We start from the raw sequence: 20398 nt of genomic DNA on the forward strand, positions 1-20398 counted from the left end.
ACCACATAGTTATTAGGTATGTTAAGTGCTAGTCTGGATAAACATTACATCTCTATTATCTACATTATCTATATTTACCTAACACTTCTCCCTTCAACAGATTTTCTTTCAACAGAAAGCCACAAAATTCAGGTGGAGCAGAAAGAACATCAAATGTTACTTTCATACCTCTCGGATGTTTGTTGTTGAATTCAATAATCGTTCCCGACATCTCCTGTTAAGGCAATACTTCTATGGCAGGAGTGGAAACAGAGCAATGTCATTGAACTACACCTTATGCAGCTGTTGGTAAGCATGTTACACACTCTTTCTATGCACAGCTTTCTATTCTTTCTAAGTACACCCTAGCCCCTTCCATTTTTAAATTCTCCATATTGTATGTGATGAAACAGCCTATGGCAACCACTGAACAGCCTATGAACACTGAAACCTCATTGGTGGCACTCGGGGCAAAGCCTTCCTCTGTGTTAAAATTATAAGGGAAAGGCGCTTCTGTGTTATATGTGGCAGAAGTTGGCAAAAAGTGCACTAGACAGGAAGTAGTAGAAAACCCTGTGATGGAATCCTGTGGCCAAATATTTACTGAACCTTTCTGAGGCTTAGGTTTCTGGTAGGTAAAACAAAACACTACGAACTTATTTTATAGTATTGTAATTAATGAGTGCAACCCTGGACCTACTAGTCACTTACTACCTGATAGACCCTGATATTCAGGGCTTCAATGCCCATAAATTACTCAGCATAGTGTGCTCAATATTGTTAACTATTATTATGAAGTACAAATAGTTGTTATTATCATGAAGTACATTATTATACTGAAATAGGTTCATTAAACAAGTCTGTAGTGGCAAATTCTGTTTAACTAAATTATGCCTTATAAACACAGATTAAACTGCTTTTAAAAAGTGGTACTCCAATGAAACACACCCTCCAGGTCTCCAGTACTCACCTCATAATTGTTCTTCTTCAACTCTTGGAATTCTCTTTGCAGCAAGATGTAAGCTCTGCTGTACATGATAAGGCAGCAAAGAGTCTGGCACTTGTCCCCGCACTCCCAGGGTTCGCTCTGAGGCAGGTGTCTGAGGTTATGGGTCACCTTTCCGCACCTAGTTAACTGACATAAGTTACTTGCTTTCTCGACCGAGCCTCAGAACGCTGTGTGCTCCCAAGGTAAGTGGCTCTAAGTTGGACATATAACGGTGACTTTTTTTCTCCTCTGACTCTTCTGAAGGACTTCAGAAGGAAGACTTGAGCACTTTCTCGACTGCGGTGCGTCACTGCAGGACCAGCCCACAGCCCACCTGAAGGCAAACTTGGACGAGCTACTGGGACCACCCGTGTTGCTTGTGCGTGAAGTGGGCGTGAGAGGCGTAAGCGTAGGGCGGTCGTAGCCGGTTGTTGTCTCCGCTTCACAGGTGTAACTCACTGGGTGCCTGCTCGGCCGGAGGATGCCAATCGGTTGCCAAGCAACTGGACCGAGGGGGACTAGAGGGAAGGAGGTGGGAGCTTCGCCGCTCCTCATCCAATCAGCGACATGGGGCGGCCTCTGGAAACCTCCGCAGCCAATCGTCCAACCGGTTCAGTTTGAAAGGCCAATGAGAGCCGTTGTTGAGGCCCCCCTCCACCCCCGCGCCCCGTGCGCCAGCGAGGTCCACCAACTTTGGACTCTACCCGGCTGGGGTGGGGGGGAGGAGGGGTGAAGTCAGAGGATCTAGCATTAAGTCCGTAAGTCAGAGAAGCCTTCACTCGAAGTCCTTCTCCGATATAATCTTTTCTTTCTCTTTGAATATCAGAAACCATCAGGTAATAAGTGACCAGTAGTACAGGTCTGTGCTTATTTATAATAACTTACATGGCACGTTAGCGTTCATGATATGTTCGCATACCTTATTATGTCATCGAATCCTACAGTTACTCTGGGAGAATGCTCCACAACAGGGAACTACTTAACATTTCTCAGATTCCCATCTCTTGCCGGAGAGTTTTGCACCTGCTGTCCCTTCTGTCTAGACATTTACCACGTTCCTTCCATCCTTCCTCCCCACATTTTTCCTTCACTCATCGTTCAGATTTACCTTTGCCTATGATTCCTTATGGAATCCCCTAAGACAAGATTAGGCTCCTTTCTTGTGATCCTAGAGGACCCTGTTAGTATTTATCAGGCTGTATCACAATTGCCCATTGCATTCTCCAGCCCACTGTGAGCTACTTAAAGGCTTTAACCTGACGGTGTCAACTACAGAAACTGGCATCCTTGCTCAGAGTGCTTTTTTTTTCTTGCTATTTATTTACTAATTTTATGGAAACAGGACATCAGTTCAATTAGTTCATTCATTCCACAAATATTTATTTAGCACTTCTCATGTGCTATGGAACGATAAAGATGAAGTGACTGCCCTTTTGGCTCCACTATTCAGTAAGTAAATATACAAAACCAAAACAAGTGTACAAAACAAAAATCATAATTTCAGATCACAAGTGTATATAGACAATAAAACAGTAATGTGATAGAGAGTAGGTAGTTAAGGGTTAGAAATGGTGGTCAGGGAAGGCCTTGGTCAGGAGTGGACTTTGAGGTGATACATAAAAGATAAGATGAGAAGGAGCCAGCTATAAGAAATGTTGAGGGCAAAGAGTTCCGGGAAGAGGAAAACACAATAGTTCGCAGTCGGGAAAAAGCTAGGCTTCAAAAGGGAACCAGGGAGGGCCTGAGAGAACATGGCGGAGATGTGATTAGGATGGAGCCCTACACGGTGCGAAGTTTGGGTTTTATTTGAATAGAAATGGGAATCATTGAATGGCTTTAAGCATGAGAGTGTCATGCTCTGCTTTACATTTACAAAGTTACTCTGGCTGCCTTGTGGAGAATGGATTGTGCAGGAGACCATTTAGAAGGCTCCCATGGTCAATTTCATGTCCAGGTAGGGTAGCTTAGAAATTCCCAACAGCATCTTAACTTTACTAACATTTGGCACAATAAAATGATTTGATTCTGTGTTTCATAGAACTGAATACAAAGGATTTTTTTCTAGTTGATATTAAAATGTCAACTAGGACCTGAGATTGAATTTTGGGGGGCTCTCCTTCAGATGCCATCAGATTTTCACTTGGATTTATGTAGGACTGGCAATGTATGGTGAAAGAGAAGAAAGGGCTGCTTCTGTGAGAAAGTAATGGACCCAATTTGGGGATATTAGCTAGGTTTCTTGATGATACTGTGGTGGCCCTGTGGTCCTTCCTTCTACTCTGATAGGGGAACACTGTGATAAAAAATGCAGACTCCTTTGTTTTTTGCGTAAAATTTTACTCTAGGAGAAATTAAGTTAAAGTAAGAGAGAAAGATAAAATTAAAGCATTCTTTGTTCTGAAGTTTTAGAAATTGGTATATATATGGTACTTTAGTGCAGTGAAAATCAAGCTGGTATATTCTCCTATGACCCCTCAAATCTACTGCTAGCCTTGCCCTCTCCTTGGGACTTCAAACTAGTATACCCAGCTGCCTGGTTCTCACCAGGCTGTCTCAAGGACATTTCAAACTCAAAATATGCAAAAATAAACTCATTACCTTCCATCCTCTCAAGCAGCCTTCTATCCTGTTTGTTTTACCCAGATTCTCAAGCTGGAAACTTGAAGTTTGCTCTGACTCCTCCTCTTCCTCATGACTTACATTTAATCACTTACCAAGACCTGCTGCTTTTCTAGCTTCTTCTCACACCTTACCACCAGTGCCCAAGAGCACAGCCTTGCGATCTCTTGCTAGAACACAGAACATCTTTATACTATATTCCCTGTCTCCACACTTGCCTGTCATAAAACTTGACAGTAATTATTTAAACTAAACATGTGATCATGTAATTCTCTGCTTAAAATACTTCAAGGAATCCCCTTCATCTCTCCAGCTTATTCTGCCTCCATCTACAGAGTTTTAAATGTGGATTGACTTCTCAGGGTGTGGGTAGGGTGGCTGAAATTGTGGACAACTTTGTATGTGTCTGTATATCTATGTGTATGTGTGTGCACATAGACTTTTTTTTTGGGGTAGAACAGGGGCCATGGAATTCATTAATTTTAATAATAGCCTGTGATGTAAAAAGCTTAAGAAACTATGCACTACAGTACAAAGGATTGAAAAGAGAAATGTTGCATTATATTTCTTATGGTAGGCAGAATTCTAAGATGACCTCCAAGAGCTCCACCCCCTGCATAATCCTCAGGACTGTGAATATGATAGATTTTTCTCCTGTGATTAAGTTGACTTATGTGGCATAGTTGACTTTAAGAAAGGGAGATTATCCTGGGTGAGCCTGTCCTAATCTGGTGAGCCCTTACATGGGACTGGGCTCTTCCTAAGGCGAGTAATTGAAAGCATGAGAGGGATTCCACGTGAGGGAGATCCTCTGACACTTTTGAAAATGGAAGGGGCCAGGAGGCAAGGAATTTGGGCAGCCTCTAGGAGCTGAGAGTGGCTGCTGGCTCATAGCCAGCACGAGAATCAGGGCCCCAGTCCTACAACCATAGCAACTGAATTGTGGGACAAACACATGAGCTTGGAAGAGGACCTGAACTTCAAATTAGAACATAACCTGGCCAATACTTGTGAGACCCTGAGCAGACAATTCAGTCGTGCCCTACCGAGATCTGACCGAGAGAGTTAGCCTGTGATGTAAAAAGCTTAAGAAACTATGCACTACAGTACAAAGGATTGAAAAGAGAAATGTTGCATTATATTTCTTATGGTAGGCAGAATTCTAAGATGACCTCCAAGAGCTCCACGTGGGCTAATAAATGGTATTGTTTTAAGATATTAAGTCTGTGGTATTTTGTTATGTAGCAATAGCTAACTTATACTACTTCTTACCCAGAGTGCACAGCTACTGACCAAGACAAGCTTTGCGGCACAAGGTCAGTCACTTACTGAGCTGGATTTACCTGATTTAGTGTGGAAAGAACTTGGGACCAGTTGATAGACATTAACATATGGCTTTAGACAGGGTTAGGGGGGTAACATGGGTATGGCATCCTGAAAAATGAAGTGAACCAAGGCTCATGCACAAGTTTTCATCATCCTCGGTGAGCAAGGCACCTGACAGTCTATTTTATTAAACATCTGCAAAGTTACTGAGACCATCTCCAGCTTTAACAACCAAGAATCCCCTCCCCCTCTTTTTAAAAACAATTCTTTCCCTCAGGAGTGGAACAGATGTTTTCGTTTTTACTTAAACTAAAAGACTGTTTTTCTCATCCACCAGGAATATGTACCAGTACAAAGTGTTAACCTCATTTGGATTTGAACCCCCATCCTCAAGAGCAAAAGGGGGCTGAGGATCGCCAAATGTCAGCTCAGCTGTGAGAAGCGTTTTAAATCATATTTTGACGTATGTTACACTGTTAACTAGAAAATGAAGTGCAGCACACATGCTTCTAGTAACTCTGGTTTCAAATCATATGATCCCTTCTTTGTCTTGAAGACCTTTTGATGTGTTCCCAATATTGAGTTTCTCTGCTTTTAATAATCTTATATTCCTTCCTCAATATAAATGTCATGAAAAATACTGAATGCTAATCTTCAAAGATCAAACAGGAAGAAAGAGGTAGGCAGCATAGTTCAGTGACTTGAATTCCTGAAATTTCTCATTTAAAAATTTTATTTTAGCTTATAAAAGTCTAGGCTCAAAGAAACGCTTGGTTCCCCTTTGTAAAGCTGAAGTTGCAGGCTCCCCCAAATTTCAGAATTGTGTTAGCTGTAACATAATTTGGTCTCTCCCTGTCAGGCACCTGAGATGCAGGGGCCCCTTGATCACTATTTATATCTATATTTGTGTCTGCCTAACAGAGGGGGACTCAAAATCAATACATGCTGGCTTTTATTTCACCTTCTTTGCTTTAGCTAGGGCGACCCAGAGTCCAGGTTTGCCTGGGACTGGGGGAATTCATAGGAAAAAGGACTTTCAGGGCTAAAACTGGCATAATCCCTGGTAAACTGGCACCACTGGCTACCCTAGCTTGGGCTTCAAGAACCTTTTCAGGGTGGGAGTTGTATAGACAACTTGGTAACAGCTGTTTGTGTTTGGAGTTGGTGTTTAAAGGTTTGTGTCTGTTTGTTTTTCATGGCAGGCTGGTGCCCAGACCTCGTAATCATAGTTCTGAAACATCATGCCCAGAATTACATCAGGAGAGGATTTTAGCGATGCCTGTGATGAAGGAATGCAGTGCCTGCTTGGGTACTTTACTTGCGCTGAAGTGTTTTAGGAGAATCATGTCTCGTTTCACTTTGTTCCCAACATGGGAACACCAATCACTGAGAGATACTGCATTTCATAATATCTAAGTACGACTGTGACTGTTAAGTGTGTGTGTGTGTGTTGGGGGCAGGGGGACTGGTTAAAGGATACAATTATTCTAGGCTTCTTTCACATATATCTCTACAAAGGCGGACCAAGCTTTTAATATACCTTTGCATAGTGCTCTCAGTTGCCCCCCGGGGAGTTCCAGAATTTCAACATGGGAGAAGCTTTGAGGTGGCAATCAGCTTGGAGGGGGTGTAAGGGATGACATATGGTTTAGGGATAGCTTAGCGATGTGTCTTGAAGCTGTTTTTACTTAGTGTGTGTTTATTAGGGGTGGTTTGAAGGGAGATGATGAAACATTCATGGGTTAAGCCCACTCCCACTTCACTGGCACCAGTATGGAGTGTTCTACGTTATGGCATGTGCATGAATAATTAAGTAGGATATTTGTGCTCTCAATATTTTACCACATTAGAAAATAATGTATCGCTTTATAAAAATTGTTTAAAACACATGGAATAATGATAGCAACATTGTCACTTTTTGAGCACCTCCTATGTGCCAGATACTTCTCATATATTTGTATATGTTCTCATTAAATGCTTATATCAACTCTGAAAGACAGGTATTAGAGAAAACTGATAAAATTGTATATACTGTGTTTTTGAGAACTTTTGTGTCAGGCGCTCTTCTCTGCAACTCATTTACATTACTTAGCTTCAATTCTATGAAGTGGATACATTTTCAGATGAAGGAACAGCAGTTCAGTAACTTGTGTAAATTCACATGGTTACCAAAAGGTGAAGGGGAGATTTAAACCCAGGCAGTCTGACATTAGAACCTTTACTCTCAACCTCTATGCTACATTTATACCATTTTACAGATAAGGAAGTAGAGATTGCTTTACTTACTCAAGGTCATCCGGATCACGTGCAGGAGCCATTGAAAAGTACATGTGCCTGCGCCATTCTCCTCATCCAGGGTCCGTGAAGCGGGGGGCGGGCGGTGGACACATAGTGTCGGATGCTATGTCTGAAGAATTTATAGATTTTATGGTCACTTTTATGGCACATTCTGGGGTGGTCTTGAGAACTTAGAATTTTTAAAATCTCCCCAGACAATTGTGATAATGACCGGGTTTGGCAACTATTGCCCTATTGTAGGGCTGGCTAATAAGTTTCATTCCTGGTGCTATTCTTGACTGATCAGTAGGTTATCTAGAGCAGTATGTTGAAACTGTTAAGGCGAAATCTGAGCTCAGCTGGGAAGAGCATGTTAGTGATTAGCCGCAAACACAAGAGAGAAGGGCGCTGGTGCCCTGGGTTTGCTATACTGACTCTATGTACTCAGGGCTTCAGCTGGGCTGGGGATTGTGTTATTGTTCCCAACTATTCACCCTCTTCCCTGGAAGAAGGTTCTACCTCCTTGCCCCTGACTGTGACGGTGTGGCTTGCAGTGTCTCTCAGTAAGTCAAGATTCATCCATGTCCTACGGTCAACTTTGGCCTCAGAATTTGCGTTGACCAAGAGAACGTGAGAGGTGGACGTGGTATACAGCATGTCTGAGCGCAAGTTTTATGAGTGACTGTTTCAGTTCTGCCTCTTGCTCTTTTCCCTGTGCCATGGGAACAGTGTGTCCTGCAGGGACCTGGGAGCAGCTACAGCAGCTGACCCACCTCTGCTGACTGACATGAATGAGAAATGAACATTGGCTCCTGCAAGGCAAGCTGCTGAGATTTTGCAGTTATTACTGCAGCCAGGCTGACCAATATGACTAATACACTCCATTTCCAGAGTGAACTCTGGAAGTACAATTCAGTCCTAAACTGTCATTTAGCCTTAATATTAGTTTTAGTCTTATCAGGTTGACTCTTAGTAAACTACCTAGATCATGCCATTGGGGAGTTTCAGCTCCTTTCAAGTGATTCTAAGGGGCCCAGACTCAAAAGAAACCTGTCAGGGAACTGTGTTAGGATGGACCCCAATGATAACTGGAGTTACATTCCTAATGCCCAAGGGCTGCAGTGGCTGAGGAGCACCTGTCATAGAATGGAGCCTGATCTCCACCTATTTCTGATGCAAATTACATGTGCCTCTACAGCCATGGAGAGCTTGAGCATTAATCTATGTCTCTGTGCAGCCAGTTCTGTAGTTTCGTGTGTGTCTTTGAATTTACATTCAAGAACATAGGTCCATGAAGATTGACCTTTAGAACCACTTTCCTGCAAATTGAATATCCCTTTAACTTTATTTCAGCATATTGACCTCTTGAGATATTGACCTTTTCACAAGTGTAAGTACATGTAAGTACAGTAATGCCCTATCTGATCTTAGGAGTCGTTCTCCTAATTTAACCATTTATGGATAAGAATAGCTACTAACCTGGTCACTTGGGTGAGGATCAGTGTCATGTCGGGCCTGGTCAGCAAATGTCATAGTCCTCGTGTGAATAAGCAATTCATAGGTGCCTAGGATTCAAGTGGTCATAAATATGTCAGCAGACCTTCTCCCTGTACGTCTCTCTGTTTTGAAGCCTTCCCAGCCTAATTTCCCAGAGGATTACGCTGACCTTGGGTGCTTTGATGGTTTGTAAGGCTCTCCTTCCTCTGAGTTACCAGCTTCCTAATACTCTTGGCATTTATGGTAACAAACGTCAGGCACAGTCATCTTTTAGCTGCAAAACTTTTCCTCTTATGTGCGTGCTCCCTCTCTCCTTCTGCTCCTCTAATATAGCATTTCCTCCCTAGCGTTTGAACTCTTGGTTGAAAAAAATGCTCTATAAATTAAGAGTCTGAGCTTCACCTCTCGTACCTCCCCCAGAGTCTTCCGCCCTCCAGAGGCAGTGGGGAGCACAACGGAGCAGAGGAGTACTCAAGGCCAGCCAGTGGGGACTGACAGACTGCAGCTGGCAAAGGAACACAGTGGGGCCGGCCACAGGTGACTGCATGCAGCCAACTGGGTCAGGTTGTCACAGGAAGCTCAGGGGAGGTGGGCAGCCTCTGCAGCTGCTTCTGCTTGCTGCTTACTGGGAGCTGGGCCTTCCCCCTTCCCAAGAAAGACTAGCCTATCCTTGACCTCAAGTTGCAAAGCAGAGGAGAGTTCCTTTAGTTGTGTTAATCAGCAATGCAAGGAGTCAAGAAAAAAGGTACACGAAGAGACCAAGTCTTTTGAGCTTGTCCATATGAAAGAAAAAGCTTTTGGTTACCTTCCAAGAATGTGGTCTTGAGTGAACTAGACAAGGAGTATATTCTTGGCAAATCTAGGTGCTGTTACTTTTCTATCCAAGTGAACAACTACAGAAAATATAACCAATTGCCAAATGGTTAATGCAAAATTTTTAGCGTTGAAGTTTTTTTTTTGTTTTTTTTTTTTAACTGTTGAATTTTTGATGAAGTAAAACTTGACTACCTTTAAGGGGACTAAAGTGGCTGAAATGTTCTTAAATGTTTATATACACATTGCTGAGGATGTAGATGACCATCCTCCCACCTTCCAACCCCAGGCCTTTAGGCTGGCCTGTAATTCTCACTTATTGCTGGATCCCACCCCAGAATTTCTGATTCAGTACTTTGAAGTGAGGCCTGAGAATTTGCATGTCTAACAAGTTCCAAATCTGCTGGTCTGAGGACCACACTTTGAGAGCCCCTGAGATAGGTATCCATCTTTGAAGGTGTGTAGATAATAGAGCCCGTCTTTAATCAGTACTGAGTGGTTTGTAGGAGGTATTATCCGAGGTGGTGCTGTGAGCCTGCAGATGTTGGTGATTAAGGAATTAAGGGTAAGGCCCCAATCACAGAGTTGAAGGAATTGGGGACGGTGGGAGGGGAAGAGCCTGGAGACATAAGAAGGAAATGGGAGTGAAGGGCAGATTGAGGAATTCAAGTGAGAGGGAGAAACCCAGCCTGACACCGATCTCACTGCCATGTGAAGTGATTGCTTTATTGAGTTTGATCGCTGAGGCGGTGACAAGAGCTGTACCTAAAACAGATGGATAAGGCCCTGAAGGTTTTATTGTATCCCCTTCTGTATTAAATAGCAGAAATGGACAAGTTCTTTGAACTTTCATAATGATACTCATTTTCCTTGACAGTGTGTATTAATCGCCAGATGGGGAGCTCTTTCTTTTGGGCAAATAAGGTCATAAAGATAAGCTGTGACAATTAAATGGCCACATTTCTTTTATTTTATCAATATGGTTGGAGTCTAAGTTGAACATAAGATGTACACAGCTTTTTCTTCTTCAGAATTCTAAGATGATTTTTGATGTCTAAGTTCACATGGAAACATCAAGGCAGAAAAAGATGCAACTTTAAAAACCAATTTTCACATTACATTTGATTGTCAAGTAATTATTCAATATATTATTTTGATTTTAAAAATTAGAATCTTGCCATAGATAGGTGGGTGATAGATGGTCATAAAGGCATTGGGATTCTGCCCTCCACCTATGGTCACTAGCAAAAGAATGTCCAACTCTATTTTAAAAGCTTACTTAAAAATAATCATTTCAATGAAATAGCAGTAAATAGGAATTATGATTCCTCTTTCTATGAAATGTCAAACATTAGGAGAGATAATATTAAAGTTCCCAAATACCTCCATGATAGCAATATTCAGGAAATAATATTTTATGGTAAACATTTTTAATAAACAGCAGCATAAAATAATCAGTGTTTAATATCATCTCTGGTGTGTGAAATACAAATGCATATATCCTCAATATAAAATAAGCTTCTTGTCATTACAATTCCATGCTTGTCTATTTGAAATGCCCATGATAACAAATCAAACATTAAGTAATACAGTGATTAAATGCATGCAGTGAAAATAAGGAAAGATATGATAGGGCGAGATATCTGAATACTGCCATTATATATTTGAAGAAAATCTATATCGAGTTAAAAACAAAAAAAGGAAACAAGGAAACAGACCAGATATAAAAATGCAGAGATATATTTCACTTCTGTGATACAAACCATAAACATAGTTTTGTGCAAAAAAGAGAAAAGATCTGAAAATAAAGTCATCTTACAAAACATTGTCCACAAAGCAAAAGATATTTTTCAGTCTGTGAAAAAAATACTATTTTAATACAAAAGGGGCTGTGTTATGTAGTATCACAGTGCTATTATAAAATACATTATTACAAGTGGTTTTGAAATTTAGTTTGCTCACCTTAATGACTTCAGTAATTATAAAATGTTTAAAATAAATGTTATAGTTCTTTATAAAAAACTAATTTGAATTTATTTTTTACCCATAGTAATGTTTTTCCAGAGTAGATATCTTACTGGCTCATGGAATGCTACTTTCCCTTTAAGGGACTCCTAGAAAAACTCAGGTTCGCTGAAATTGTGTTTACTTAAAATAATAAATATTCTTGGAAAACAATTGATTGTCCTATGATATACAAAACTGTGGTTTGAATCTTCATCATTAAACAGTTGCATAGCAACAAAAGGATACAAATATTCTCCTCTACCTAAAGTTAAGAAATGTAACTTCTGAATCAGCTTATTTATGCCATAAAAATGTGTCTTAATTTATTTCTGAATAAATCTGAATATAGCCAATTCTTTGTGTTCACAGTACCTATAAGTCCACATTTGTTGTCTGAAGATTCAGTGTTTGGGAAAATTGCAACACATTTTGGTAAACATATTTCTTTGATTTCTCATCCTAATTGAATTTTTTGTTTTACAAAATTGAAATGTCAACGTGCTTCTAAGTCTCTTACATTCTCCTCATCAAATATCATTTCCAGGAATTACTTTATATCCTGTAAGTCTCTTCAGCTGTAAAATAAAAAAATGAGACTTTGAGACATTGCTCTTAGAATAAATGAGTTATTCTTTTAACAAGAGAAAAATCAATCATAACATTCCTTTCTATATAGAACTTGAAACCCATAAGAATTCTAAACTTGGCAGAAGATGGCTAGCAGGTAAGGCATGAGATGCACATTTGATACCTTCCTTCCTCTCACTAAGGCAAAAATGATCATGTTGCTTCTAGTTTCCAGCTTAAAAATTTCAGTTCATGGTAATCTTTGAAGTGAGAACTCAGTACTTGTTTTTTTAAAAATACTGTAATATTTTGCAAATAGAATTCATAGTCTTTGGATTCCAACTAACACTATGAATACATTGTCATAACTCTTGGTGCTAGAATAAAATCTGTGAACATTTCCAGATCAGAAAAAAAAAAAAAAAGTGAGAGAAACTTTAAATTAACTAGATATTGGTGTCAGAGAGTTTCCTCCTTCCCCAGAGTCCACTGATGATATGCACCCCCATACCTTAGACAGCTCATAAGCAGGAGGATGCAAGCATGGATGGGCTGGTCTGTAGCCACACCTCTATTCTTCAATGTTATTGGTCCAGGGAAGCTCCTGTGAGGCTGTCCCCATGGGAACCCTTGTTCCTTTCCCATGGATGCTGATCTAGGCCAAGGGGCCATTTTCCTGACTGTGCTGCCTTTGGTGCCTCGTTTCTAATGCAACACAGTGAACTATCAACCAGCGGTCAATTTCAGCATCCACATCTAGCCTTGTTAGGATCTGATGCCCTATGTTATTTCAAGGGCTTGTGTAAACACACTGTGGAAAAAGCCTTCATGATCCACAGAGGAGACTCACAAAGAGGCACACTTTTCACGTTCCCAAAGAAGCCCCACTGTGTAGAGGGCTTCAGGGAAACTTACACTTATGGCTCGTTTCCATCTGGGATTTTAAATCTGGCCTAAAGTTTCCTCACTGATTCTGAACATCACATCCATACAAACATGCATAGAGTCTAAATTGAATCAACGTAATTCCTGAACATCTGTCCTGAAGAAAAGACAGCAGGTAGACAAATGCTATGGTATATACATTTTGGGGAGAGAACAGTCATGGCAGCCAAAGGTGAATACACAAAGCACCCTTTGACTTTCCTTTTTGGTTTGATACTTAAGTCATAAGGTTCGTTTCCTCTTCACTGGTTTGCAGTTTTCAGTACTTGAAACCAGATGTACCAATCCCAGCGGCGTGGCCTACACCCTGATGGAGTGTTAATCCCACAATGTTTTTTTTCTGGCTGGTGTTTGCCCTGGTTGGTAAGACACAGTTAAACTTCACAGAAGATACTTGTTGCAATGTCTGCTACATGAGAACCTTACTTTAATGAAAACATTTGAATATAAATCTTTTCTACGACTTTCTAGTTTTTCCTGTATACCACATTTACAAAAGTTGTGCATTTTACAGTTCTGCAGAGATCATAGATTCGGTGTGTCCATGAATGTTGGAGTCTCCTAGCAAAGATGGTTGCTTTGAGTCTATTTTGTAGGGTTTTTGAGATTTGTTGCCAAAAACGGTGATACCCATTCCACCGGGATGATTCGGAATCGACATGTGTGGTAGTAAGGGAATATTTGCCTCCTGATTTGATCCTGATGAAGGCAGGCTGGTCACATGACCAGTACTAGTCGACCCACTGGCACTGCTCGGGGACCGACTCTTGGGAGGTGGGCAGTGCTGAATCACTCTGGGAGGACCTGTTGGCTGATAGTGGGCAGCTGGAAACGCTGCATATCCAGGAGGTATTGGGTATCCATTGATGGGGATGAATCGCTGGTTCTGAGGTATTGGTGGGCTGATGAAACCAGCAATCTGGCCCTGTGGTGTAATACCCTGGCTCGGGAACATGTAATTGGGATATCTGGGGTTACTGAGATTACTCACTGGGCTGGCACTAAGGGAGGTTGTCTGCGTGGTGGCATTTCCGCCGGAAGGAGTAGTAGAGCTGGTATGACTTGAGAGTCCCTCCCAGGACCGAAGCCGGACGTGAATGTCTTTAAATCTTGGTCTCCTGGAAGGAATCTCATTCCAACACTCTGTCATGAGGCTGTACATTCTTGGGGGGCAGTCTTCGGAGCATGGTAACAGCTGTCGTTTTCTCACCATTTCGATCACTTCCTGGTTACTAAATCCATAATATGGCTGGAGTCCAAAACTGAAAATCTCCCACAAGACAACCCCAAAAGACCAGATATCTGAATCAGAAGAGAATTTGCCATACATGATGGCTTCAGGGGGCATCCAGCGAATGGGCAGCAAAGACTTACTCTGCACCCTGTAGTAATCAGCGGAGTATATTTCTCTGGAAAGCCCAAGGTCTGAAATCTTTACGTGAAGTTGCTCTCCGATTAAAATATTGCGAGCTGCAAGGTCCTTGTGGACAAAGAAGTGACTAGACAGGTATTCCATGCCGGCTGCAATCTGAATTGCAATGTGTAGAAAATCTCCATGATCCAGGCTGGATTTTACAGTCCCATCTTCATCACTGCTACAGCCAACATCTGAATGTGGGGACCGCATGATGAGGAACTCGTGGAGATCCCCCTGATTCATATACTCAAAAAGCATACACACAGGTTGTTCCTGAGTGACAGCCCCTAGAAGGCAGACAATATTGGGGTGGTGTAGTTCGGCCATCAGGGAGGCTTCCTGTTGAAATTCTGTCCATTGCTGGGGGTTGTTATAGTCTTTCAAGGTCTTTATAGCAACTAACTGAGCATGGTCCATGCCTGGGAGATAGAGATGGCCCTTATAGATCTTTCCAAAGGCACATTCACCCAATTCTTCCATAAAACGTACAGCAGAAAGAGGCAGCTCTTTAGCCTTGCTCTGTATGAAAGAAAGGAAAGGTGTGGTTTTAAAACATTTCCTAAGGCAAGACATCTGGCATCTGAAAGGAGGGGTGAGGCATATTGAGAAAGGTTCTATACATCAAATTAATTACAACATTGTACATCTAGAAGTCTTTAGAATTTAGAACAATTGTTGGCTGCAACTTAGGCATAGGCAGATTTTTGTCCATCACTCCCCTATCCCTCCATCCACACCCCCTGCTCCAGCAATGGTTTCCTGCTGTTACCTAGACTCTTGCTACTCAAAGAGTGGTCTTGGGAAAGCAACATCAGCATCACTTGAAGCTCACTACAAATGCAGACTCTCGGACCCACCTCGGACCTACGGAATCGGGATGTGCATTTAACAAGACCCCAGGTGATTTTGGTGAATGTTAGAGTGTGAGAAGCACTGCTGCTGAGGATAGAGCCTTAATCCTTAGCCTGGCACTTAAGAGTACTTGGGATCTGGTCTTACCCTTGCTACACCTCTACATGATGGCATCACTTTAGTTGAATAGGCCTCCTCGTTGTCCACATGCAAATGTCATGCATGTTCTTGCCTAATACCTTTGTTCTTCCAATGCTCTCCTATTTCTAAGGTAGATATTGAGCTAAAAGCCAGAGAAACCAAAACAAAAGACTGTTCTGAGGTGCTCAGAGTAGAGGTGGGGAGGTTTGGAATGTGCTTTTCTCTACTTATCGAATCCTTGCTGTGAAACTCTCCCTGACCACTCTGGTCTTTGCCTCCTCTGGAATCCCTCTGGCTTTACCGTCTGAATGCCACTACATGCAGGATGCAGTGAGGTGACTGGCTACACGCTGACCTCCGCAGCCACAGTTCAGATTGGAATCCTGCCCTCTCCACTTACCAGCTGTGTGACCCTGGGTACAATATTTAACCACTCTGTGCTTGAATTCCCTCATCTATAAAATGGAATGATAATCGTACTCATCTTGTAGGGTTCTTGTGAACTTTTAGTAAGTTAACGTCTGTCAAGTGTTCAGCATGATGTCTGGCACATGGTAAGGGCTATTTAACTTTTAGCTATTATTACCTTTGCTATTGCTGCTCTTTTTATGAATATATTTTGTCCTCTCAATCATATTTCATGTTTTTTGGCCGCACCGTGTGGCATGCGGTATCTTAGTTCCCCGACCAGGGATTGAACCCATGCCCCCTGCATTGGGAGCGCGAAGTCTTAACCACTGGACCTCCAGGAAGTCCCCCAGATTTCAGTTTTTTGAAGGGAGCTATTGCCTTTCGAACCAACTGATTATCTCTATGGCTTTGCAAGCGGGTTATTTACTGACTGACCTGAAAACAGACAGGAGAAAGCATCTAGCTCACAATGAAAATAAATATTAAATTGTGACATTTGATCTTGACAGTAAACGTCTATTATGTCATGTGTTTTTACTATTTTTGAAATTCACCTCCGATCTATCCTGACATTTAATGTAATTTGTTAGGGAAAAAGTCATAAAAGTAATGCATTTGTACCTAAACTGATTTTTTAAATAATCCCTTTAAATGCACTTTAAATCCTTATTTTTTAGAAAAAAGTACTGCTGTGAGTATCCCAATTGAAGCTGATAATTTTGCAAGTACATATGGAATTCAGAGCTCTCTGTACACAGTTTAAATCAATAGTTTAGAAAATTAACTAAAAATTTTCTCTAACCCAAACTCTACTAATCTAGAATTCATGATGATTAGCTCTGTTCTAGGCTAATTTTTGCAGGGCAAAATGCCCATTAACCTAATTATAAGTGTAAATAAACTTGCAGCAAAATACCCACTTAAGAGGACAAAATAGAACTGAGAATTTTGAAACATTAATTCCTCCATGCAAATAATATTTCTTATCATCTATAGGTCTCACTAATCTGTTAAAGCAGATTTTATGGGGTTTGTATCTATAAATGTCTTAGAGTAAAGTTACTTCTGCTGAAAGTAATGGCAACTTCTTGCTTTAAACATTTAGGCAATTAAAGCTTATTAATACAGTCCTATTAATTATAGTATTGTTTGTAATAGATTAGAAATAACCTAAATGTCTACTTAGTGGAAACTGATTAAATTAATTGTGGTGGAGCTAGTAAAAAGAATATTATACATTTGTAAGAATATTATACAGTTTTAAGAACAAATGAGGACACTTTCTATGTACTGATATCCAAAATCCTACTACTAAGTTAAAAATAAAAAGCAAAAGAACAGTTAATGCTGTATGCTGCTTTTGTGTGAAAGAGGAGGAGAAAAAGAATAAATATATTCATATGTCTTCCCATAGGCATAAAGAAACTCTGAAAGGATACTCAAGAAACAGCAGTGGTTATTGGGAGGATATGGAGGTGGGAACTAGGAGGAGAGGGGCAGAGGTGGGAGATTTTTCACTTTATGCTTTTTTATACTTTTGAACTTATGAACCAGGTGAATATATTATCAATTCAAAAAAGTGAATAATTTAAAAACATATGACCCATCTTTCTATCTGATTAAATCCAGGAAATTTATTCTGCAATCACAATTCCTGCACTATTTTTCCTTTTGCTTCTAGGGTCAGGATTCTGTGGTTGCTATGGAGTTCCTTTGGGAGAACAGAATGTAGGTGATGGGAAGAGTAACCAAGCCTACTTTTTAACTCTTGCAGCCCTCAGATTGATTGTGCTTTCGTGGCCAGAGTAATCCAAAGTAAATTTTTCCCACATGACGTTAAGACAGGGATTTCCATCAGAACTTTACCTAATGATGTAAACGAATCCAATTTATGTGAAAGTCCCTTGAATGGCACGATAGGTATTACTTACTTTTTGACCTAAACAGGATCCCCCATGCTTTTGGTGATAGAGAAGGGTAAGGGACTGAGGAATAAACTACTTTTGAGGGAAAGTGGGAATGAGGAACTAAACCCAAGGAATATTAGACTGATCTAAGGAGGCGTTAGGACTCTTCCCCCTTCCCCTGCTGAAGCTAACCCATAGGCAGTGTGGGGTAATTCAAACCATGTAACCTTTGGGCTCATACAAATCTGAACTTGCATCTTGGACCTGCCGCTTTCTATTATTAATAGTTAATATTTATATAGCACTTACTATGCGCCAGACACTGTTCTGAGCACTTGACAAATATTAGCTCATTTACTATAACAACCCCGTGGGATAAGTCCTATATATTAGGTGGCTGACCTTGGGTGAGTTTCTTAAATTTTCTGAACCTCTATTTCCATATCTATAAAATAATATAATATCTAGCTTCCATAATTACAGTAGGGATTAAATGCAACAATGTATGAAAGTAATTTCCACCTAATAAGTGCTCTTTAAATCAATTTTATTATCCTTCTTAGGGAAGTAATCCAGAAAGTGGAGTCAATGCAAATGATTTAGATCCATTTACAGCCTTAAATAGCTCTAGATAGTCATCTATAATTCTCTGTTTAAAAAACGAATGCTTAAATTTCTTCTTGTTAATCTTTCTCTGTTCTCCTGTAGTTGCTGGTTTTTAAAAAAAATTCTTTAAAAATGACAGAGACTCTGTTTTGGAACCCGAGGGTGGGTAAGAATTTGAGTGGCCTGTGGTCTGCCCCTCTGAGGATTCTGGAAGATGAGGATGGAGGTGGAGGGAGCAAAGACCCACGTGGAAGAATGGATGGTGGCAGATGGGAAAGGAAGCAAGCAGGCCAAACTGATGGGGACTGGAAGAGAAGAGGAGGTGGACGGGACCTTGGCGCTGGCCTGACACATGGCCCCTGGGGCTTGTGTCCCAAGCTAAGAAAGCCGGCTGCATTCCCATACACTGAGGTAAGAAAATTAGTTCTCTGGTATTCACCTTTGGAAGAAGAACTCTTACTCTTGCCATTTTACAGATGGAGAAAGAGGCTTAGAAAAGTATCAAGAATTTTTAGGAGAGCCAAAATTGCTGCCCTTGTGTGTACAAGGCCTTCTGTTTGAAACCAGAGAAGTTGGCTGGCCGGCAACCCCAGTTGGACACAGCATGTCTCTGGAGGCTCGGCCTGGGGCCTGACACCTTGCAGGGCTGTGAGGTCAGCCTTCGGTGTGTGGTCACTCTGTGGAATGATAATTGTTCTTCTTTCTCTCTGTTCAGACACATGAAAAAGTATGTTTTGACCCAAAGTGTGTCTTGTCATAGCTCACCAATACCTGGTGGGCCAGATGGCATAGGGTCCCAAATCTTCTCCAGCTGACAGAAGGAAGGAATAGTTCACCAGAGCTAGTCAGAACAAAATTTGGGGATTTGCTTTGGAAAAAAAGCACGGAAAGTAACCAAAATGACCAATTTCACAAAACCTTTCCTTGGAACACCTGTGCAGCAGCCAGCATAGAAATACCCAGAAAAAAAATGCTCAGAGCTTGGTTTCAGGGGAACAATTTACACAGTGATTTGCATTTTTTAAATGCTCAAGTTATTTGGTACAAATGAGTCTTAACTATAGACTCATTTTCAAATTTTACATAAATCCTGACCTAGTTAAAAAATCATAAAAACCCTTAAAGAAGCAGTCAGTAGACTGTACGGTGACGGCAGGAAATTAGCTGTATTGTTGAGGAACAGATGGTTTACATTATACAGACCCTTTAGGCTAAACTTGTTTAGGTCTGGCATATTGTAAATTATATTTTGGTAATGAAAGTGAAATGACCTCTGCTTGACCTCAAGTGGGGTTTGTCTGCTTGAACCAATGTAGTGGAAAACTATGAAAGAAAATGAAGTCATAAAGTTTTGGCAGTTCAATTTTGGCTCATTTCAAGTTAAGGGGTTATAAATCTGTTTAGTTTTTGTTTGACAAGTATTTGTCATACAGGGATGTACAAAATGTAAAGAAGTGTAAAATACACATGAGGCACGATGCCAAAGTAAACCAAGTACAAAGGAAAACTGGAATGAATAGGGTCCTGGGCTCCTATCTCTTTATCACTCCCTCCATTAGTTGAATGACAAGATGGGCTCCGTTTATTATATGCTGTAAGGCAATTAAGTACCTTAAAACTGAAACAGGCTTTCAGTTTAAATGTTAACATTTTTACTTCTCAAAGTAAACACACATCTGCCTCAGTGCGGTTTAAAAAATTATATAATTTTTTTGGGGGGAGAAAAATCAAAGTTGATGTAGAAGTTGATACATTATTCTAAAATCCAACTGTGCTTCTTCCCCTAGAAATTTTTGAAGAACAACTGTGTTCAGGTTTAAATGAGCTCTTCACTGGAGGAAAATGAAGGGAGAACATTTTAGATGTGAGTCCTTAGATGTGAGTCGATGTGAGTATTGCAGTCCTGTCGAAACAGCTGCTAGAGAGGCCAGGCGGATGTTGGTGGCTTCTCTCACCTGAGTGATGAATGCTAAGTGGGGACGTGTGCCCCTTTTAGATCCATTAACTTCAGGTATGAAAGCAATGAACCATGGGTAGTTTTTTTTT

The 20398-nt window shown here is 40.9% G+C and overlaps 2 protein-coding genes across 2 annotated transcripts in view; both read right to left on the reverse strand.

Moving 5' to 3' along the window:
• UBE2U (ubiquitin conjugating enzyme E2 U) overlaps nucleotides 1–11072 on the reverse strand; it is a 77131-nt gene extending 66059 nt beyond the window's left edge. Inside the window, exons 1-2 of the mRNA XM_082453896.1 lie at nucleotides 4759–11072; nucleotides 950–4638 (exon numbers count right to left, since the gene is read on the reverse strand). Coding sequence (XP_082310022.1) covers nucleotides 950–1015 — 66 coding nt within the window. The 5' untranslated portion in view covers nucleotides 1016–4638; nucleotides 4759–11072. The remainder of the gene's footprint in view (nucleotides 1–949; nucleotides 4639–4758) is intronic.
• Nucleotides 11073–11223: 151 nt separating this feature from the next.
• Nucleotides 11224–20398, reverse strand: part of ROR1 (receptor tyrosine kinase like orphan receptor 1) — a 408226-nt gene continuing 399051 nt past the window's right edge. The window contains exon 9 of the mRNA XM_082453451.1: nucleotides 11224–14954. Within this exon, the coding sequence (XP_082309577.1) occupies nucleotides 13527–14954 (1428 nt within the window). The 3' untranslated portion in view covers nucleotides 11224–13526. The remainder of the gene's footprint in view (nucleotides 14955–20398) is intronic.

The sequence above is a fragment of the Balaenoptera physalus genome, assembly GCF_965194825.1.
Source record: "Balaenoptera physalus genome assembly, chromosome: 1".
Lineage (NCBI taxonomy): Eukaryota > Metazoa > Chordata > Mammalia > Artiodactyla > Balaenopteridae > Balaenoptera > Balaenoptera physalus.